Source organism: Oryx dammah, unplaced genomic scaffold, assembly GCF_014754425.2.
Source record: "Oryx dammah isolate SB20612 unplaced genomic scaffold, SCBI_Odam_1.1 HiC_scaffold_28, whole genome shotgun sequence".
NCBI lineage: Eukaryota > Metazoa > Chordata > Mammalia > Artiodactyla > Bovidae > Oryx > Oryx dammah.
Genome location: NW_024070212.1, coordinates 49,449,300 through 49,473,458, shown reverse-complemented (window position 1 = coordinate 49,473,458; position 24,159 = coordinate 49,449,300). Strand labels below are relative to the sequence as shown.

At 35.3% G+C, this 24,159-nt stretch overlaps 1 protein-coding gene across 8 annotated transcripts in view; it reads left to right on the top strand.

The window, feature by feature from the left end:
- The window catches only part of RPAP2 (RNA polymerase II associated protein 2), a 113,400-nt gene that overhangs the window by 34,061 nt on the left and 55,180 nt on the right, over positions 1–24,159 (top strand). For 6 of the 8 annotated variants that reach the window (XR_005719502.1, XR_005719501.1, XM_040232316.1 and 3 more), the window contains exons 9-11: positions 3,653–3,735; positions 6,413–6,493; positions 16,790–16,858. Coding sequence is in view for 5 of the 8 variants with exons in the window: in XM_040232316.1 (XP_040088250.1) it covers positions 3,653–3,735; positions 6,413–6,493; positions 16,790–16,858 (233 nt within the window). In the remaining 3 variants the exon portion in view is untranslated. Of the gene's footprint in view, positions 1–3,652; positions 3,736–6,412; positions 6,494–7,093; positions 7,160–9,489; positions 9,497–16,789; positions 16,859–24,159 lie in introns of those variants that run through there. The other 2 variants (XR_005719503.1, XM_040232321.1) reach the window with 2 other exon arrangements.

The following is a 24,159-nucleotide window of genomic DNA, read 5'->3' as shown; positions in this document are numbered from 1 at the left end:
TAGCAGGCGGGTTCTCTACCACTAGCGCCACCTGGGAAGCCCTTGGAAATTCCCTAGCAGTCCAGTGGTTGGGACTTGGTGCTTTCACTGCAAGGGCCAGCATTCAATCCCTAGTTGAGGAACTAAGATCCCACAAGCCACACAGTGTAGCCAAAAAAAAAAAAAAATTATGTTTGTGTTACATATGGTTGTAATTCATAGTTTTATTGCTGCATGGTATTCCATTATATAAATATACCACAGTTTATTAATGTTAATGAGTATTTAGGCTGTTTCCAGTTTGGGGTTGGTAAGAACTATGCCATTATGAGCTTTTCTTGTACATATATCTCTCTCTTAATGTGTATGCATATCTGTTGGGTATATATCTAGGACTAGAATTTCTGGGTCATAATGTATACATATATGCAACTATACTGCTGCTGCTGCTGCTGAGTCGCTCCAGTCGTGCCCGACTCTTAGCAACCTCATGGACTGCAGCCCACCAGGCTCCTCCGTCCATGGGGTTTTCCAGGCAAGAGTACGGAGTGGGGTGCCGTTGCTTTCTCCGTGAACAAGTGCCAAACAGTTTTCCAAAATGGTTCTGCATTGTATTTTCTGCTATCACTCTATGACAGTTTCCATGATTCTGCATTCTCACCAGTACTTGGTATTGTTACTTTTCACCATTCTGATTGTATTGCTTTTAGGTTATAGTACATTTCTCTTATGATTGAGTTGAGCACGGTTGCATCTGCTTATTGGCCATTTGGATAGTTGGTTTTGTGAAGTACCCGTTCTCGTCCTTTTTTCTATTCATCTGTTGGAATATGCGGTACTGGGGAGGGAGTTCTTGTCGATTTGTAGGAATTCTGTGTGCAAAATTCAAACCCTTTTTTGTGTATTACAAATATCTTCCACTGAGATTTTCCTTTTCACTTTTATTAATGGTGTCTTGAACCCAGTTTATTAATTGTTCCCTTTAGTGACGACTTTAAGAAATCTTAGCTTGGATTATTTCATCTTTAGAAGCTTTGTTGTGTTTCCTTTAACATTTAGGTCTGTAATTTATCTGGAATTGATTTTTGTTTATGGTGGGGAGTATCAGTCAGATTTCTTATTTCTCTCTGGGGAAATGTGTGCACATTACAGTTTGAGAAGCACTGTTGATTTTTCTTTTCTTTCTTGTTTGTTTGCTTATTCCATAAATTACTGAGAAAGATGGGAAAGCTTGGTCAAGATTTCTCACCATAATTATAAATTGACTATTTTTCCCTTTAGTTTTCTGAATTTTAATACTTTGAGACCATGTTCTTAGGTGTAAATGTGAGATTGTTATGTCTTCTTGGTAAATCAAACCACTTAGCATATGGAGTAATTTTTTCCCTACATTTATTTATTTATTTAATTTTGGTCTTACAAGATCTACTTTGACACTAGCATTCTTTCATTAGTATTTTCAAGGACTATCTTAAAAAAAAAAAAAAAAAGCCTAGGCTGATAATCTATGTCCTTTGTGTGAAGAATTTAGTCTATTTACATTTAATGTCATAAATGATATATGTAGGTTTAAATCTGCCATCTCACTTGTTGCTTTCTGCATGTCCCATCTGCTCTGTGTTCTTTCTCTCCTTTCTTTCTTTGGATCCAGTATCATTATTCCATTTTTTGTCCTCTGTTAGCTTGTTTTTATACGTTCTTTTACTAATCACTAATTGGTTTCCCTAGATTAAATTTGAATCTGTGTCTTACTAAAATTTAATATAAGTTAATACTTTGCTTCCTGGACAGTTAGTACCTTAGAAACTTACATTTACCCACTTGGCTTAACATGCTCATACTGTTGTGCACTTTTATTCTCTCTGTATTTTAAATCCTACAAGATTGTTTATAATCAATGTTGAGTTGGATTTGCCCAATTAATTACTCTTTTACTGTTCTTTATGTCTTCTGCATCTCTATTCTTTCATCCGGGAACATTCACTGTGGGCCTGATGAATATCCTTTTTTTTCATTAGTGCCAGTTTGCTAATGATGAATCTTCTCAGTTTTATTTATCAGGAAATTATTTTACTTTCACTTTTGAAAGATATTTCCCTGGATGTTAAATTCTAAGTTAGCAGTTATTTTCTTACAGCCCACTAAAAATACATATTCATTGTCTTTTGGCCTCTATTTTTTTCTCTTATTTAAAAAAATACTTTCTTCCTTAAAATACTTTCTTCCTTTAGCTGCTTTTAAGATTTTGTTTTTTTCTTTTTGTCCCCTTGATTACCATCAGTTTTTGATTGCTTTGCCTAGATGTAATTTTGTTTGTATTTATTATTTTGACTGTTACATACTTAAATCTGTGATTTCTTTGACTAGTTTTGGAATATTCTCAGGTATTACATCTTCAGGTATTGTTTCTGTCCCATTTTCCTTTTCCTCTCTACCTGGTACTCCAATTGCAGATGTGTTAGTCTTTTTCACTGTATCTTCTGTCTTTTATCTTCTCCTGCACTTTGCATTACCCCTGGAAGGGAGAGGTGTGTGACTATGTTTTATTCTGGATATTTTCCAAATGAATGAATATTTTCTCTTCAGTCCTTTCTACTATGTTATTAAATCTATCCATTGAGTTATTTTAAATACTATATTTTTCAGTTACTAGGGGTTTCATTTCTTTCTTTGATATAGTTTCCCATTCTCTGCTAAAATTTTCCATCTTGTCATTTTTTAAAAATATATTCAGCATAGTTATTCTAAATAAGGCTGATAGTTTCATTACATGGATTTCCTTAAGGGTTGATTTTAGGAACTCGTGTCTCAGATTATGGTCATATTGTCCTATTTTATGTGGCAAACATCGTCTAATAAAAAATTACAGAGAAAACTTGAAACCCAGGCTGATGTTACCTTCCTCTAGAACAGATTTGTGTTTGCTTCTGGCAGATTTGCAGCCGTCCCAAATCACTTAAATCCAGTCAGGGATTAAGGTGATTTGAAGCTGGGCTTCGGTCCCTGCAGCAGCGAGGCTGTTTCCTGTTCATTCTTATTGGTCTCAAGTTTGGGGAGGGTTGACAGTACCTCTTCCTTTTTGGCATGCCCCAAACTCTGATGCTTAGGTTCTCAGTATCTAAATTGCCTCTTCTAGAATTAGTCAGTGCCTTCTCTGGAATTACTTTCTCCAGAATTTCAGACCATAATTCTTTACTGTCTTATTAGCTTTCTGATGCTTTCAAACAAATGTGGGTTTTTTCCCACATTTGTTCTCTTTTTCAGTTCTCAGCAAGAAGAGTGGTTTGAATTGTCTGCCATTTCTAGAATTGGAGTTTCCCAAAATATATTTATAATATTTGATAATTTTAGTCCTTTAATCTCCTACATTTATATGACATTTAGCACTTTATAAAGTCTTTTTCTATACATTTTCAACATTTAATAAAGAAGGTGTTAGTATCCCTATTATACAGATGAGAAAAGGCTCTCAAAAGAGGGCAGACGATCAAGTAAGTTCACACCAGCCTGCTGACTGACTAGATACTCAGATTTAAATCTTTTCCTTCTGAAGTCTGATTTTTAGTCTACCATATATCATAGGTATAAACTTTTGTGTTTTAATGTGTTGTTATCAAAGAAAAAGAATATAAATTTATGATTTTATTTTGCTTTGTTTAAAAATGTGATTCAGCATGATCCCACCTTTCCACTGATAGATTCAAGTTCTCAGAACCAGATCAGAAAACGCATCGTACTTGAAAAATTGAATAAAGTGTAAGTATGTAATTATCATTCCACTTTTATAATGTCTAAAAATCAATTTGATATTTGTGGGTTTATAAGTTGCAGGTGTAATCCTTGATTTTTTAATTTTGAAAAATAATACATAAAGTATACATGGATTTCTTCACCTGAGAAACTTGTATTTTTAAGGTGTTCTACCAAAGCATATTGAAATTGTTTTGTACTGAAGACAGAGACACATAATAAAGACAAAAGTTGAGATTATGGGAATAGAAAACCAAACTACCTCAATTCCATTCAATAATCCAGTGAAGTCAGGGAAAAAAATATCAGAGCTGGACCCATTTAAATACTGATTTGTGGTAGATGTGTCATCAGTTTCACATGTGAGTAAGATTTTATAAAGGTTTAATGGTTTATTGACTTACTTGGTATATATGCATATTCAGAGAACCATTTCACACTCAGAAGCTTGAGTTTTGCACTTTAGTTTTGAGCTTCCCGTAGTGGAAATTGTTGTTCTTGTAATTAACCCAGTCATAAATGACATTTGAAAATTGCAATCTTGGTTTCTCTTTCAAAAAGGAGCTTGAAAATCTTTTTTCCAGAGATGTGACGGATGTCTTGAACTTTTCAACTTGCATTTTTTTCTTCAGCAGAAAAGACAGAACAGTCTTTTCACATATTACTTAAGATGTTGTGCACATGGAAAAGTCTTAATTCTGTAGTAGTTCAAAAATTAAAAGGCCTTTTCTAGAAGCCATAGTATTTTGAACAGCTTACTTTTCTAAAGTTTACATTTTAAATAAGTGTTTAAATATAATATTTATAGAATGCTTGTTATGTGTTAAGACTTCATATATAATCTGTTTTGCCTTTCTTCTGTTCTTCATACTTGTACATTTGTTTCTGTTAAAATTTAATTTATGTAACAATATAAGTTACCAGCTGTCTGACTTAGGATAAGAAGGTATCAATCCTTCATTTTAGTTACATAGGTTTTCAAAGTTGGGATAGATTAACTATGCTAGCATGTAATTAATAGGTAGGGGTTTATGTGAAAATGGTTTTCTAGACTTTTTAGCTAATGAAAGTACCCACTTTTAAATTTAAGACCCCACAGCCATGTCACTGAAGGAATTCTGTCCCTTTTGGGTTTTAGCTGCAACAGGAGATCCCAAAAGGAACCTTGCTAGAATACCAAGTTTATTAATATTAGGGTGACAACTAAATCTGAGAAGAGGTAGAATAACTTAAGAAGCACAAAGAATACTGAAAATAAAATAATAGTGACATAGGGATTTTTTTTGTTTCATTGTTTATGAAAGCAGTTAATTATTTTTCTCATTATGAAAGTTAACACTTTTATAAAAGTAAGACCTTTTCTGGTTTCTGATTGGAACAAACCAATTATACAAAAAATTTATTTTAGAGAATCAAAGAAAATGAACTATGTGCTGGGTATTAGATGATATTAAGGAACTATTATTGGTTAAATATGATTTTATTATGGTTTTATATGAAAATGCACTTGTATTTAAACATAAAGAGTAATTTAGGGGTCAAACAAAGGACATGGTTTTCTTGAAGATATCACACACAAAAAAGGAAAAATGAAGCAAATGGAACAAAATATTGGGAGGCTAAATCTGGGAATAGAAATGAAGGGTTATTGTTTCTCTATTTTGGAACATGTTTTAAACTTATATAATTTTTTTTTTAAGTAATGCATGCTTATTCCAGAAGGGTTAGGCTGTGCAAAATGATATAATTAAAGAAGTGAAAATCAATGTAATCACAGTAATTACTATTAATATTTTGATGTTCATCCCTGACATATATATGATATATATGATGTGTGTATATTCATTCCCTTTGGTTCCATGTGTTACAGTCTAAACCTAGAGAAAATGACATGCTTGATATATACTATGTGTGATATACAATTGCATTATAATATGTATGTTTTTATAAAAAATGGGACAACTTCGTGTGCATTTTCCACTTAACATTTATCTTGAATATCTTTCCACATTAAAATATGTAGATTTATATTATTTTAAAGGTTTTATTATTTTATGGTTACATCATAATTTATGTAACCATCTACTGACATTTGTTACCAGTTTTTCAATACTAAAATACTTCTCCAATAACTTTTTTTTTTATGTTTGATTATTTCTTTAGGATAAATTTTGTATAATATTGATTAAAATGTTGGGTCAAACAGTGTCTGCATTTAAAATGTTAGCATATATTGTCAAATTTCTCACTAAAAATGTACCAGTTTTTACCTTACCATAAGGATTTAATAAATATTAAATCCACATTCCCATAATGCTCCATTTGGAGGGCAATTCCTCTGGCCTGTGTTCTTTCCATTTAATATTTGAAAGTGAAAAGGTAAGAAAGAGACAAGAATATAGATAGCAGCCAAAATATTTTTTCATTTCAGTGCCTCTTTCTGTAGCATAGACTACAGAATAGAGTGTGGAGTTACTTTGAAATATTTCTTTATGACTGCTCACTAGTTAAACCTGGCTTAACTGTCTCCACCTCAGTATCATGGTTACCTACCTATGAAATATCCAAACTTAGGCAAGAACTCCCAAAATATGTCTATATAATTATATTTTTTGAATGTATCTGCATAATTATATTTTAGTAGAAATTTATTTTTTAAAAGAAATGTAATTTTTATTTTCAGATTGCCTGGACTTTTGGGACCTCTTCAGATTACATTAGGAGATATTTACACACAACTTAAAAATCTTGTCCAAACTTTCAGGTTAGTATTAATACTATGATTTTCCTTCTCAGTTATTTTGACTTTATGTAATTGCCTTGCAGAATCCATAGTAGACTAAGGCATGAAGAAAGTAAATGATTTACCTTCATTGTCTTAAATCTTAATACACTGTTTTCTCTTCCACTGACAACATTATTTATAACTTTGGGGGGGGTTGTTTATTTTTAAATTTTTATTGGAATATGGTTAATTTACAGTGTTAGTTTTAGGTGTACAACAAAGTGAATCAGTTATACATATATCCATTCTCTTTTAGAGTCTTCTCCCATATGGGCCATTATGGAGTACTGAGTAGAGCTCCCTGTGCTATACAGTAGGTCCTTACTGTTATCTTAATGTTTATGTAATTCCCAGTCTCCCAGTTTGTCCTCCATACACACACACTTATATCTTTTGTTAAATGCAGCCCCCTTATTTGCTTAAACTTTGATATGTTTAGCTTTGGATAGTTTATTTATGGAATAATCTAAAATTAAGGAGAATGATATATGAGACACAAAGGTAGCTAGTCAGTAATATCTTGGATTTTACTGAACTAGTAAATAGATACTAAATGACCGGCACTTCTGTGTTGTTCAGCACTATGGACAATATAGAAGAAGCCTAATGCCCATCCTGGAGGAAGAACTCGTGTGAGAAGACAAGGTGAGCACAGGGAATAGTGCAAAACAGTGGATAATTTAGTTTTGAATAGTGTAGAACAGACTTTGAGTGATAAAGACAGGAAAAGGAAGACTAGAGAATATCAGTTATGATGTGGAACAGTTGGGATTTTTCTACAATTATCAAGGTAAAAATACTCCACCAGGCTAGACGAGAGTCTCTACTAAGAAGCAATAGAGATAAGCCGTTACGTACATTATGAGTAGAGATGTATACCAGATATACATTTTGACCCAATGCCAATGACCAAAAATTCAATTAGTTTTTATCTGTAGCCAGACAGCACCAAGATAGGATGAACTTCTAGAGTAGAAGAATCATTTCATCCAAAAAATTAACTATTACTATAGTTTATTGCTAACAATAGTAGTATTGACATGTTCAGTTCAGTTCAGTCACTCAGTCGTGTCCGACTCTTTGTGATCCCATGAACCGCAGCACTCCAGGCCTCCCTATCCATCACCAGCTCCCGGAGTTCACCCAAACCAAGTCCATTGAGTCGGTGATGCCATCCAACCATCTCATCCTCTGTCGTCTCCTCCTCTTCTGCCCTCAATCTTTCCCAGCATCAGGGTCTTTTCACATGAGTCATCTCTTTGCATCAGGTGCCCAGACCGGTTGAAATGGAGTAAAAATGTTCTTAGATGCTTGTTTTATCAGTCAGTAGAAGAGTAGAATGCTGTAGTAATTTTACGTTGCTTATGAAAACTTAATTTTATATATAAACAATTTGTAAAATTTTTCACTTAGCAAAATAGATTGACAGTTAATACAAACATTCAGAAAAATGTTTTCCAATAAATTATTTAATAGGAACTAGGATTCAAAGTTTAGGTATGTCTCAAAAATTCAAGTATTGTAAAGGATCATTTGTAACACTTTATGATTAAATCTTCAGCCTTCATAGATTTAAGACAATTATAAGTTGTCTTAAGACATTCTTGTGGAGTCTAGAATGTTTATATTTGAAAGTGAATATTCAGGGAATAACAAATCTGAATGTTATGATTGTTCTAATTACTGAGATCGTTACACCCATGCAATCACAAGATTAGTGATCACACACAGGTTTATAAATGCCAGAAATGGTGCTCAGTTTGGGCTAGACCTTTGGAATACTGACTAACTGCTTTGTAAAAGGAGGATTTGGGCCAAATACCAAGACCAAAGCCGAACTTCTCTACATTCCTTTTTCATTAAAAGAGAGTCTGTGTCATACATATACCTATCACAAAGCCATACATCCAAAAGAAGAAAAAAAAAGTGTTTTCAACTGTCGATAGTGATGAGAAAGTTTGAATGCACAGTGTGGTTGCGCCGAAGTTTAGGATTTGTTCAGGATTTATTAAGGAAGTCAGTATATTAAGATAGCTTAACTGAGGGAAGATGAAGACCAGGTGTTGCTCTGTTTCATTGATTTTTTTAAAGGACTTGGCATTCAGTTTCTTGCAGACAGTATTTAATTACCATTCTGAGCAAACTGGTTAAGACTCATTAGAAAAGATATAAGAATAAAACCTTTAACCTTGAACTATAGATAGGAACTTTGTACTTCATTTTTAACCCCACTCACTTAGAATAAATGAACAAGTGATTCAATTTATTCTGACTGTATTTTCTAGCGCTGTTTTTCTGTCTAATTGCATGTTTTCTTTTTAAAAAAAAACTATTCTGAGGGCCTCAGAACTTACTTGAAACCCATTGAAAAGAAATGTTTGGCTACAACTCAAGATTGCCACATTATTACTTTCATATGCCCAAGGAATTTAAGTATTTCAAATTGGAAACTACTCACTGTCCAAGCCATTTGTTATTTCGGTGTTTTTATGCAGCCTGATAATAACATTGAGTTCATGTCAGTACATGGACTCACTTTGGTAGCTACTATGTGCTGGACTGTGCTTGGCACTTTACACGTTATCTGATTTCTAAAAAATAGTTGCGTTATCCTCATTTTATAGGTGAGAGATGACAGATTAAGTAATTTCAAATTACACAACTAGTAGTTGGGTTTAGACCCCAAATCTAAGTCAAGAAGAGAGGTCTTAAGTGGTCTTACCACCAAAAAAAGAAAATGGTAACTGTATGTGATGGAAACATTAATTTGCTTGATTGTGGTTGTCATTTCACAATATATTCATATATCAAAAGATCAAGTTGTGTACCTTAAATATATATAATTATTATATGTCAATTATACCTCAGGAAAGCTGGAAAAAAATTTCAAAGAGTTTACTGTTGGTTGTCTTGGTAATCATCAGTATTAAATTTTTTTTTTTTTTTTTAAGTAATTTCACTTATTACCTCTTTAGACCCCAGGTAAGAACTCTACTTGAAATGGTTGTTACCTGTGAAACTAAACCTCTGTGACATCTAAGCTAGCCAAGACAAGAGGTACAGTGTTCCTTAGTCTAGTAAGAGGTAACCAACAGATTGTAGAAAAGAGGAAACTCACATGTCATTTTCCTTTTATATTTATAAACTGTTATCACCTTTTTCTGTCATTCTTACTATGTAAATCTTTTCAGGGTACTTTCTGCATTGTTTACACTAAATTAAAATAAAGCCTAGATGAAACAATATGATGTGTGGGATTTGCTTCATAATTATCAAGGTTAGGGGATGTTGAATAGGGGGTTGTATAGATGAAATATGATTGACCAGGATTTGATAATTCTCAGTTGTGATGACTATGTGGGAATTGATTTTATGTTCTATTTTTATATATGTTTGAAATAAATTTCAATTGTAATTTTTTAAAAGTTTCAGGGAAATAAGCCAAAAAACTCCGTTTTGATGGTGTATGCCTAGTCGCTCAGTTGTCTTCAGCTTTTTGCGACCCCATGGACTGTAGCCTGCCAGGCTCTTCTGTCCATGGGATTGTCCAGGCAAGAATCCTGGAGTGAGTTTCCATGCCCTCCTCAAGGGGAACTTCCCAATTCAGGGATCAAACCCAGGTCTCCCGCATTGCAGGTGGATTCTTTACCATCTTAGCCACCAGGGAAGTCTGTTTTGGTGGAGGGGATGTTACAAAACCTTGTTGTTAAGTTGGTTTTTCCAAATATTTACTCTTCGGTACCTGCATGTCAAAATCTTTTGCTTAAATTGAGTTTGCTCTTTTCAGTAAAATGTCAGTTACTTATAATACAAAGAGACCTCTGGTAATAAAGATAATGCATTTTGGGGTCTTCAGATTCTGGCAGGACAGTTTTAACAGGTATGTGACTGTAGGCCAAGGCTTCTAGGTGAAGTCTCTGAGGAAACACCATATAAATGACAGTGACTAGTGTTGAGAGATCTTTTCAATCAATACTGGCGGTGGGAAAGAGTTGACGTAAATAACCATGTCCTTCTCTTTGAAATAGCAATCAATAATTGGACTTGTAGAACAATGATTCTTAAGCCAGTTGTGCATCAGAATTACTTGAGCTTTTAACGACGACAGATGCCTGGCTTCACCCCTAGAGATTGAGTTTCATTTGGTTAGGGTTGGGCCCAGACATTAGTATTTTTCAAAAGCCCCCCCAGGTGCTTCTGATGTGCAGCCAGAGTTGCGAGCATGTTAGAACTGAACATAAAGCAGCTTTTTCACCTTTTTGAAGAATCTTTCCCCAGTGAATACAGCTGTCCTTTCCACTGAACTGCTTCATAGGCATTTATCTGGAACGTTACATTGATTTACCTCTCATAGTGGTTCCATCAGGAGTTACTTAGTAATGATTAGCTGTTGTCAGTGTTGAAGCAAGATATTTTCTAAATATGATTTGAATTAAAATTATTTTGACACAAGTCCTTTTTAAATTTCATCAGTGATGACTGAAGGTATTTTTTTTCTAAATCTATATTGAATTTCCAATTATATTTTGAAACTATGGTTTTAAAATGTTTCCTTTCAAATATTACTGTTTTAATTTTTGAATTATCACTCAAAATAGTGTTTGTTTAGCATTTGTGCTCGAAATTATTTTCGTTCTGCAAAAGGGAAAAATGTGATAGCAGGTAAAATTTTGCTGTTCTGCTGCTTAAAGTGCTTTGAAGTGAAAGCAAAGACCTTGTTCCTCAGTGCCTGAAACAGTTTAGAGCAAGCATTCAGTAGATTTTTTTGTTGACTCAGTAAATAAATTCATGAAATCTAAAATTTGTCTTAACTTTGAGAGATTTGAGTATTACAGAAAAGGAAATTCTATTAAATACTTTTGCTGCTTTATTTTATCCTTCTTTGCTTATCCTTCTTTGGCCTTTATTGGTTATGTGCTGGATTCTGTTTTAGTTGCTACAGGTGAAACAGTGACCAAAATAAAGAAAATTCCTTCTCTCATGGAACTATTTTAATAGGATATGTAAAATTTTAAAGACAATATGTTTGTTATTATTATGTGGTGATACACCCTTTTCCCAGTTCCATCACCTCATTTTCTCCTCAGAAGCAGGGAAAGAGGGGATGGTACTAAGGAGGGAGGAAGTTATAATTTTATATAGACTGGTCAGGGAAGCGCTCATTAAGAAGATCCTATTTGTATAAAGACCTCAAGGTTTTTAAAGGAACAAGCCATGTTGCTATTGGTGAATATATATCAGACAGGGGAACAACAGGTAAAAATGCTCTGAGGCAGAAGGCCAAGTATATTAACAGAATATTAAGGATGCTGGTGAAGCTGGAGAAATGAGCGAGGCAACAATACAAAGAGATATGGTTAGAGAAGTAAAGGGCAGGGGTTGGCTGTAGTATAGTTATATAATCCTTGGAACCATGGTCATTCTTTGACTTTTATTCCAAGTGATACGGAGAGCAGTTTGTGGATTCTGAATAGAAAGCTGACATGATCTGACATATTGTGGCAGTATCACTCTGGCTGCTGACTTGAGAATTATAGTAGAAGGTCAGAAGCAGGAAGACTATTTAAGATGCTCTTTCTGTAATCTAGGCATAGATTAATAAGTAATAAGTGGAAGTAATAAGAAGTGATCAGATTTAATTTTGAAAATAGAACCATCAGAATTTGAAGACTGATTTGACATGGGATATGAAGAGAATCAAAAATTTGGGCCTGAGCAACTGGATGGATTCTGAAGGACTGGGTAGCCATTTACTTAGGTGGAGATCCCTGCAAGAGAACCCAGTTTGGAGAGGAAATAAGGAGCTCAGTTTTGGCTATACTAAAATTTTGAGATGCCTGTTAGCTATTCAAGTGGAAATGAAGGTAAATCACTAGTCCAAGTCTGGAATTCAAGGAAGAGGTCTAGGCTAGAGATAATAAATTTGAGAGTTGTGAGCAGGTAGTTATCTAATATTTAAAACTGTGCGATTGGATGTCACCACCAAGGGGATGGGCATATACAGAGGTGAGGAGTGACCCAGGAGCAGAGGCCCTGGGGTGATCCAAAATTAAAAGGTCTCTGAAGGCATGCCAGGGAGAGGAAGGGGAATCAGGCAAGCAGAAACCAGATGAAGAGTGTCTCCTAAGGAGAAAGGAGTAGTCAGCCATGTCAAATGCTTCTTGTAGATAAAGGTGAGAACTGAGAAATGTCCATTGAATTTGGCAACATGGATATCTTTTGTACGTTTAATCCTCACATGAGGTAGATAGTACTATTGTCCCCAATTTACTAAATTAAAAAAAAAGTTTTACAATCACTGAACATGTCCAAGGTAAAACAGATCTGAATATTGAAACCATATCTGTCAGACTCTTCAAACACTATTCTTGCTTTTTTCCCCTTTAATATTTACTTATTTGGCCAAGCCAGGTCTTAGTTGCACTGTACAGAATTTTTTTTTTTTTTTAGTTGCAGCATGTGGAATCTTTAATTGCATCATGTGGGATCTAGTTCCCTGACCAGGGATTGAATCTCGCCCCCTTCATTGGGAGCGTGGAGTGTTACCCTGTGGACCACCAAGGGAGTCCCTGTACTTGCTTTTTATATCAAGTAGGCTTTTTGGAGACATTTTAATTACGGGAAAAAATTGAGTTACTATAACAAAGATACGCTTATTCACTCAAAATTAATAGATTTTAATATTTTATAAGGTTTGATTGGCATACATTTTTAATATAGGTTAATTTATTCAAAAAATTAATTGAACCTCTTCTGTCAGGCATTTGTTCTGGGCATTTGGAGTAAATATGTGAAGAACACAAATATTCCTGCCCTCAGTCAAGGTAAAACAGATAATAAACAATAATTATACGTTAGAAGGTGAGAAGTGGTACGAGGATAAAGTAAAATATATAACAGAAAGGGAAGCTAAGTGTGTGGGGCTGGGAGGTGGAGAGAGTTACACTTGCTAATGGTGTGGCCCAAATAGACCCTGCTGCAAAAGTGACATAAGAAAACTTCAGACGGATGGAGTCACCAGTTCCAAAGACCTGAGACATGAAGTCCTCTTTGTCCTCTTCCCCAGCCCATTCTCCTTTGCTCCCCAGGAGCCATCAATACTCTGAATTTCATATGTATCTTTCCAATCTTCATTTTATACTTTTAGTACATACATTTATGTCCATAAATATGAGAATCTGTTCTGGATTTGTATAATGTCGTTCCATACTTCCTGTATTTCATTCAAATTATGATGAGCAAAATGTGTAAGTTTAGTTCCTTCATTTTAACAACTATTTAATATTCTATAAAAATGTCACAATTATGTTTCTGTTATAAGCAGTGTCACATCAAATATCTTCATGTACATTTCCTTATGCATAGCAAGAGTTTAAGGTTTATATTGAGAAGTTATTCAGTTTTAGTTTTATTAGATATTGCTAAATTGATTACTCACATCAACAGCATGTTTAAAAGTAAAATTTCTTCATGTCCTCAAAAGCCCTTAGAATTGTTAATCTTTTATTTTCGCCAAAGTAATGGAGTGAATTATTGTTTTTATATTAATTTCTCAGCTTAACAATGAGATTGAGCTCCTTTTCAGATGTTTACTGGCCATTCCGCTTTCCTCCTCTGTAAATTGCCTCCTCAAGTTAATTTATTGGCTGGTTTTTTCTTCCCCTCCAAAGGCTTTATTTAAGATCAGTTTTAGATTCATAGCAAAATTGAGAGAAGGGTGCATTTACTTACATCCCCTGCCCCCCAATGTGTGGCCTTCCCCATTAAAACCATCTGCCCCCAGAGTCATACATTTGCTAGAACTGACGCACCTATATTAATGACGTCATCATAAGTCAGAGTCTATGGTTCATTCTTGGTGGTGTGCATTCTGTGGGTGTGGACAAATATTGAATGACATCTATCCACTATTATAGTATCATAGGGTATTTTAACTGACCTAAACATCCTCTGTGTTCTACCTATTCATCTATCCTCCCTTGCCCCACAGTTCCTGGCACTACTCCCTTCTTATTAATATTTCCATTATTTTACTTTTTCTAGGATGTCATATACTTGGAATCATACAGTCTGTAGCCTTTTCAGACTGACTTTTTTCACTTAAATAATACGCATTTGAAATACATCCATGTCTTCATGTCTTGATAGCTCATTTTTTTTTAGGGCTGAATAATATTCTAGGGTCTGGATGTACCACAGTTTATCAGTTTACCTACTGAAAGATATCTTGGTTGCTTCCCAGTTTTCACAGTTATATAAATAGAGCTGCTATAGACATCTGTGTGCAGATTTTTGTGTAGACATTAAGTTTTCAACTCATTTGGGTAAAGAGATACCAAGGAGTTTGATTGCTGGATTGTATGGTGGGAGTATGTTTAGTTTTCAAGAAATACCAGATTGTCATCCAAAGTTGCTGTGCCATTTTTTTCCCACCAGCAATGAGAGTTCTTACTTGACATCCTTGCCAGCATTTGATTTTGTTGATTATCAGGATTTTGTCAATTAAAATCGCTTACTCCTTGGAAGAAAAGTTATGACCAACCTAGATAGCATATTCAAAAGCAGAGACATTACTTTGCCAACTAAGGTCCGTCTAGTCAAGGCTATGGTTTTTCCTGTGGTTATGTATGGATGTGAGAGTTGGACTGTGAAGAAGGCTGAGCGCTGAAGAATTGATGCTTTTGAACTGTGGTGTTGGAGAAGACTCTTGAGAGTCCCTTGGACTGCAAGGAGATTTAACCAGTCCATTCTGAAGGAGATCAGCCCTGGGATTTCTTTGGAAGGAATGATGCTAAAGCTGAAACTCCAGTATTTTGGCCACCTCATGCAAAGAGTTGACTCATTGGAAAAGACTCTGATGCTGGTAGGGATTGGGGGCAGGAGGAGAAGGGGACGACAGAGAATGAGATGGCTGGATGGCATCACTGACTCGATGGACGTGAGTCTGAGTGAACTCCGGGAGATGGTGATGGACAGGGAGGCCTGGCGTGCTGCGATTCATGGGGTCGCAAAGAGTCGGACATGACTGAGTGACTGAACTGAACTGAGTGTATCTCATTGTTTTAATTTCCACCTCCCTGATGACATATGATGTAGAGCATCTTTTCATATGCTTATTTGCCTTTTTTTAATTTTTATTTTTAATTAGAGGATAATTGCTTTACAATGTTGTGTTGGTTTCTGCCGTATAACAACATGAATCAGCCATAAGTAAACATGTTTCCCTCCCTCTTGTGCTTCCCACCCCCAGCCCCCATGAATCTTCTTCATATATATATATAATTTTAGTTAGCTATTTTTGTCTGTGCTGGGTCTTATCATGGAGGGAGCACAGGCTCTAGTCACACGGGCTTCACTGGTTGTGGCACAGGACTCAGCAGTTGTGGCTCTCAGGTTTAGAGCGCAGGCTTAGTAGTTGGGACACATGGGCTTAGTTGCCCCACAGCATATGGAATCTTCTCGGACCAGGGATCAAACCCGTGTCCCCTGCAGGCAGATTCTCATTTCATTGCGCCACCAGGGAAGTCCCTGTACAGGTTTGTTAATGAAGTGTCTCTTGAGGTCTTGGACCCATTTTTTAATTGGGCATTTTGTTTTCTCATTGTAAGTTTTAAGATTTCTTTGATATTTTGGATAACAATCCTTTATCAGATATTTTTGGCTGCTTTTTATCACCTTAAATCATTTTTTCATTTAGAGTGATCCTTCTAAATGTTTTCTGAGAAATAAGATGACTACAGTGTACTTCATTGTCATCAACTGCTAAGTGATAGATTTTACTTCTGATTTTTTAAAACTTTTCTTGAATAAAGATACCTAGTCTTAAAATATATCAAGTCAACTCTGACTTCTAAAAATTATGGATTATGATATTCCTTAATTGCCTGCTGCCAACCTAGCAAAAGCTGAATTAAAATCAGAAATTGCTTACCTTGTCAGTTTTAATAAAACATTTGATTAGGGAAAAACAAAAGATACGGTAGGAGGCGTGTCTGTGTTTGTGTGTTTTAATAAACCATTCAGTTTAGTTCCCCATATTGTTCCTATATCCCCATCTTGTCTAACAGTGGTATTGTTATATAAATGTGAGGCTAGAACACTTCCTTCTGAATATCAAGCCACATTATTATACTGTTGACTCTTTTCCATCAAATATAACAAGGATTTAAAAAGTGTCCTTTAACACATGATATCATAAAACTGAGTTTATCTAAAAATAGAAAGTTTATGTATTTAACTGTAACAATCTTTTGGTAAATTTTACCTGTCTTTCAGATTAACAAATAGAAATATTATACATAAACCTGTAGAGTGGACCTTAATTGCTTTGGTGTTGCTGTCAATGTAAGTACTCTTTCAGATTTTTAATTCTAAATACTAAATATGAAGAATTTGACTAGGGGAAAACAGAGTTAATTCATTAGTTTTCTAAACTTCTTTGGAAAATATACCTTTATTTTGCACCAATTTTCCTTATGATAGAATAACTTTCATGTAAAGTGGTACGCTATATTTTGATAAGCTGTTGTCATTCTCTTTATATGTTTTTACTATCTTTTCTTCTCAGGGCATTTTTTTTCTCAAATATTTGTAATCACTTGAAAGAAAACGCCTCCATGTGGGATATACTCAGGCTAGTCGGTTAATTTCATTTTTAATGGTGCATTTATTTTATTAATGTTAAATGGCCTCATTATTTTACATCTATATTTTTACCAGTATAGCTAATGCTATTTCATTTTTCATCACCATTCTTATTATTATCATCAGAAAAGTTTTGTTTTCAAAATTAATGTAAAATCAAACAGATTTAAAGGAACTAAAGTAGATACTACACAAGCATATATAAAACATTTAATACTCGTTCACCTTTTAAGAAATCACTAGTGGTTTCTAAGGCTGTCATTCAGTAGAGTTAAAACCGTCTAGTAAGTGTAGTGTTTTTCAGCTTGAATTGCAAAAGTCTTCTTTTGAAGACCATTCATTACTGCATTACTGTTATTACTTGATGCTTGTTAGGTCATTGAAGCCCATAGGACATTGAATACTTACCGGACACTCACAGGTCAAGAAGTGTTATGAGCCAAACTCATAGCATCTCCAGCCCTACATTTCTTTCTTTGATATTACTTTAGTCTGACATATTATTCTGGCTTCACTGTCCCAAGGAAGGCTGTGCTGGGAGGCATTAGAGTAGGCTTCACTGAGCCAGCATCTGTGTTGCCCAACGAGATACAACTCACATGATTCATTAAATCAGAACACAGAAAATAACTTTACTTGAATGCTGTGACATAAATTTTTTATCAACCATAAGAACAAATCTTTTGTCATTTTTACTATTCAGTGTTCCAGTTGAATTGGTAATTTGTGAAACAGATCTTATTAATTTTTTAGAAAGTTCTTTCCATTTTATGAAATTTGTAAATATTTTGCTCACTGGCAAAAAAAAATCAGTATCTCTGCTCACCCACCATATCCTATGCCTGCTAATAAACCCTCATAGATAAACTGTTTAACTGTACTTCTGCAATTCATTACACTAAAGGGGAAGTAACTTTTTTGGTTGACAAGTCAGAGGCCCAAGGCTTAGAAGTAATCTCAGAATCTTGCTTTCTAAGCCAGTGACTGGAAGTATTATCTTAATGAGCAGCTGCTTACTGAGGATGCACGTTAGATCCTACTTCTTTTTGTATCAAACTCTTGCCAGATCTTCTCCAAAACGTATAACAAGGAACAAAAAATAGTATGGAAAATGAAATATTAAAGCTACCATCGAAACTTTATATGATTATTTCATATAAAAGTAATTTTATTTTAATAGAAGCACCCATGTTGCCCAAAACACTAAAAGCTTTGCTAGTTCTTTTATGTATTAATACTATTTGCCTTCTCTCACTTTGGATTTAGTGTAGGGATTTCAAGGGTCACTGACCCATGAAAATAGTAATTTAATTGAAGAAACAAATGCACATCTTAAGGTACATATTTCACATTATGCAGTCTGGCTGAAGGTTGTAGCGGTGAACACTGTTTGCTTTTGTCATTCACCTTGAATTCTCTTTCATTACTCCCTAAGCCCTGCAGTTAGTTAGATCTACCCATCTTTCTCTAGTCTTTGGTACTTTTGAGCCCTTAACAACTAAAAACCTTTCCAGTTAGGGCCCTTTTGGCTTCTTTTAAAATCTTTAGTCACTTGTAGACATGAAGTTAGCTGGTACTTCTTTGTTTTTGCCTTTCAAATCTTGTTTTCGCCTTTCAAATCTTGTTTTCTGATAATTTTCTCATAACTTTTGCTATAGGCCCTCTTGAACATTCTTTATCTTCCGTAACTGAATCTCTCTATTTTTGTCATTTGTTCTCTTAAGACATTTGTCCCCATATTGCTTTCTTACTTCCTCATTTCTCAGCAAATTCCCTTTAGCTTTTCATATTTCTGCCCCCTAGGGAATCTATGGCTCAGTTGATAGCCCTTTTCCTTCTTAGCCTGTCCTTCCATCATCATTTTACAGTAAATATTACCATATGAGATGGGAGTAAAATGAAAATACAGAGCCATCATATTAAAACTCATCCCACTGGCTTCTGTAAAGTATAATTATACTTCAGTATATATTTGCACTCTTCTTTCCTCCCACTTCCAGTTCACACTTTTTTTATGCATAGTGAAGTCGCTCAGTCGTGTCTGACTCTTTGTGACCCCATGGACTGTAGCCTACCAGGCTCCTCCATCCGTGGGATTTTCCAGGCAAGAGTTCTGGAGTGGGTTGCCATTTCCTTCTCCAGGAGATCTTCCCAACCCAGGGATCAAACCCGGTCTCCCGCATTGCAGGCAGATGCTTTACCGTCTGAGCCACCTTTTATTTATTTTTGGCTGTGCTGGGCATTTGTTGCAGCAGGCTTTTCTCTAGTTGTGGCAGACGGGCTACTCTCTAGTTGCAGTGTGTAGGCTTTTCATTGTGGTGGCTTCTCTTGTTGCCAAGTACAGGCTTAGTAGTTGTGACACTCGGGCTTAGTTGCTCTGTGGCATATGGGATCTTCCTGGATCAGGAATTGAACCCACATCTCCTGCATTGGCAGATGGATTGTATGCCACTGAATCACCAGGGAAGCCCCACAGTTACTTTTTTGGGAAGACATTATTGTCACTGGGGAAAGAAAAAGCAGGTGTGAGGGCTAGCATTAGATAAACAACCTTAAATCCAGGGAAAATATGGAGACTTCACACATTCCAAGAGGTATGTACATATAAAAAGAAAGAAGGTAAACACATATTTGTAAAATAGTAACTCATCACTCAGTCTTTTAATTTATTGCCACTAAGATTGAGCATAGGCATACATGGGATTTACCTTTTATTCATTTAATTATCCTATGATTCAGAAAATCTTTGCATCTACTCTCAAATTGCCAATGGAATTTTTAAAGTCATTGTAGACATTTCTGAAATTCATATTAAGAACTGAACTTCTTAGAAGTCTTAATAGCTAGGAAGGAGGTCCTGAATGGTAGTTGTAGACACTGAAGATGAATATAGTAAGATAATATGTTTAGTATTATTATAACAATGGTACTATTCTTTGTGAATGTTGCAGATTTTTATTATTTTAGCATTAGTTTAATGTATGAAAGCTGTTTTCAAAATTCCTCATGAGAAGCACTTAGAAAAGGATACCTGTACACATGTAATTAGTAAATGGCTCAAATCTAACTCTTGTTGGAAGGGAAAATCAGCATTTTAAGCAAAACACGATAGTTCAGACAAGAAAACTGGGTCCTGAATTTTCACATCTATTTTCTTAAGAATAAATAAGGTGTGTCTGTAGCAAACCATCTTTTCTTGGTAACTTCCCTTGAACTTTCACAGACGTTAACATTTTAAAAATTTGAATCACAATGTGTACTTTATCAGTGTGCACTGATGGGAATTTTATACCCATATAATCTCAAAGAAGTTGATGAAATCAAATTGATATTCTTGATCAATTGGTACTCTCTTCATTTAGATTTGTCACTAATTCCATAGTGAGAAATGGAATGGCCAGTATGACTGCAACATTTATTGATATTTATACTATGTATTCAAACCTAAACCGTTACCAAAAGCACACCGAAAAACCTTTTAAAGCTTAAGCTGCTGCTGCTGCTGCTAAGTTGCTTCAGTCGTGTCTGACTTGGTGCAACCCCATAGACAGCAGCCCACCAGGGTCCCCCGTCCCTGGGATCCTCCAGGCAAGAACACTGGAGCAGTATACATTTATTTAACAATGAAGGAATTAATATGCCTTTGCTACTCACATTTTTATTTAATAAATGTTATAATTAACAAAGTTCTCAAGAACTCCTTACACATTGAAGAACTTACAGTGATGATTAACACTAATTTTTTTTTAAATAACTGATTAGAATTGCAATAAAGTAACCCAGTAGTTGGTGGTGTTGCTTAAGCTCTTAGCTATAATAACTTTGTCTTTGTTAAACTTTATTAGTACTTTATGATTACAGATTATATTTTGAATAATATGAAGTTGAATCTGATTTTCTCACATCAGTATGCTCTAGTAAAGATATTAGGCTCTTTCCACAGTCCTGATGCATGATTTTCATAAAAATGTATGTAAGTATATAGTCTCCTGTAAATGTTTTAGTACCTAAATGTGCTATTGTGTAAAACTTGTTAATGTATTTGTATATTTCAGTGTTGTTTATACATCAGATTAGAAAGCACAATAAGTGAAGTCACTCAGACATGTCAGACTCTTTGCGACCCCATGGACTGTAGCATGCTAGGCTCCTCCATCCATGGGATTTTCCAGGCAAGAATTCCTGAGTGGGTTGCCATTTCCTTCTCCAGGGTATCTTCCCAACCCAGGGATCAAACCTGGGTCTCCCGCACTGCAGGCAGACTCTACTGTCTGAGGCAGCATAATAAATTACACTAAAGTGTGCTTGTTTTCTGATGCCTTCTCATAGTATAACATATATTGGTTTTTATATTCCTCATATTCTCATCTGTCCTCAGTATAGGGAAACAGAAACTGAAGAATCACTGTTTATCATGGTCATGGTTTTCAGAGTAGTTTCTTTGAGAAGATTTTGACTGGTATTTTGAGATTTTATAGCTGTAGGACACACCCCCTCAGCTCAGTCCTTTTCCTCCTTCCTCTCTTCCCTTTGGTCTTAGTCCTCCCAGTCTTCTTTGACCTCTGCCATTATACTTGAACCTGTAACATGCAAATGTTAGGAAAGCTGAGAAATCTAGAGAATAGTCCAGACCAAGTCTGGCAGCCAAAAAGAAACAGCACAGGAGGCTATGAAGAAACAAATCGATTAGCTTGAGTTCCTTTATATGCAGCACTTGTGCCAGAAGTGGGAAATCAGTTTCTTCAATAACTTCTTGTATCTAAAATGTCATTTTTTCACCAGAGTTTAATGTGGAACCTTTGTAGAAATACCACTGCTTATGTAATGTGATCATCTATAGCTAACTGTAGCACAGGAGTCAAATGTGTCTTAGTGGATAGCTAGAGAGAGGTGTTATTGTGTTCCATGGGAATGATTTGGTTATCTAATGAAGGAAGAAGTAAGTAAATACTTAGTTGTGTTGTACTGCTTAGAAAGAATGGAGGGTAGAAAGTGACTTGTGGTAGTCTAACATGGATATATGCTATTCCTAGTTTTATGCCCTTGATGTTCTCTAATGGAAAGCTTTCAAGATCATCTCCAAAAATGTCTGCTTTCATTTTATTTATCTGAACTGTCTGTTTCCAGTGAACTGTGGCCCACTTCCTAGACAGAGACCACGCAATAGTTTATTCCCCCTAAAAGCTTTGAGTATTCCCGTCGTTCTGGGAGTAGCATGTAAGTCCTGGGAAATGGTATTTAAATAAGCTCAACTTGACCATGATCACTAAACAAAAGCCTTCACTGGACGTGGGCAGCCACTTTAGGTAACCATCATACAGATAGACACTCAGGAGAGCCACTTCCCTAGGGTACTAGGCATGGATAGAAAGATGTGACTACAGCTTTTTGCTTCAGCAGATTGTTTTTTATAGTGCGCCCATCACTAATTTCCTTAGAGAAATTTGTGAGCACACCATGAAAAATGAAGATATGATTCCTTAGAAATTTATTGGTTCTCAGAAGTATTCCAAAGCCTTTCTTAATATTCCCAATTTAGTTCTCAGTATTTGAGACCACAATAGCAGATCACTGAAATAATTTTGTTTCCTTATAATTACAGATTTTATATTTAACTGAATTTTATTGAGATATAATTCATATAACAAAATGCACTATTTTAAAATGTACAGTTCACTGGTTTTTAGTATACTCACTGTTTTGTGAGTGAGTGTGAGTATACAGCAGTGCGCTGTGAGTATACAGCAACTGTCACCACTGTCTCATTCCAGAACACTTCATCATCCCCAAAATTATCTTCATATCCATTACCTTAGTCCCAGTTTTCCCTTCCTCCATCCCCTGGCAGTCACTAGTCTACTTGCTGTCTCTCTGGATTTACCTATTCTGAACATTTCATAGGGATGGAATTGTGTAATATATGGCTTTTGTGTCTGGCTTCTTTCTCAATGTATTCTGGGTTCACTTCATGTTGCAGCATGTAACAGCATTCCGTTCCTTTTTATGGCTGAGTAATATTCCATTGTATGGATATACCACATTTTATTTATCCGTTTATCAGTTAATGGACATCTGGGTTATTTCCATTCTTTGGTTCTTAGGAACATTTGTGTGTAAGATTTTGTGAGAACATAAGTTTTTGATTCTCTTAGTGGAATTAATGGGTCATGTGATAACTCTTTATTTATCTGAGGAACTGCCAAACTGTCTTCCACAATAAGTGCACTGTTTTAAATTTCCATGGGCACTTGTGAAGACTCCATAGATTAAACTGCCTCATACCCAGTAGTCCCACCAGGCTTATGTTTGTAGTTTTTCAAATTTTAAATATGCTTGTTCTGATTAAATTTAGACCTTCATGAACCTGTAACATCAATTTTTTATGTTCTAGGAATTTCTACTACATATGCAAAATGAGCCCCTTCACACACACATCATTGTGAAGTTTAAGTAAAGTACCTATTTACTGAGTATTAAATAATAATTAGATTATTCCTAAGCCCCCTATACGTATGGCTGACTTATAAGAAAAATATAATATTTTTAAATTGAAGTAACATTATTCTCAGCCTCCAGGCTGTGTGGGAACCCAGATATTTTCTAAAGGAAAAATAGTACTTCTTTAAATTTTTAACCAAAGCCTACTTTCTTCACTGATGGTTTATTTTTTCCCTCAGAAGTCCTCAAATTTTTGGCAATTTTATAACGTTGGGTTTTTAATCCATAAGTAGCTAAGAGTCCCCAACCTTGGGCCAGAATACATATTAAAGTCACCAAGGGTCTTCAGCAAAAAGATGTCTCCGCAGCCTCCCCTTCCCAAGCAGCACAGTAGCAGCAGTGGGGACAGTTAGTAGCAGGCAGCACTTGGCCCTTACCAGTCACACCTCAACTTGAGAAGTCAGCCTCCCTCCCTCCCTGCTCCTGACATCTTCACAGCCTGACTGAGTGCACTGAGAGCATAGCCAGGGGAGGCCAGGAAGCATGGGGCTTAATTAAGGGCA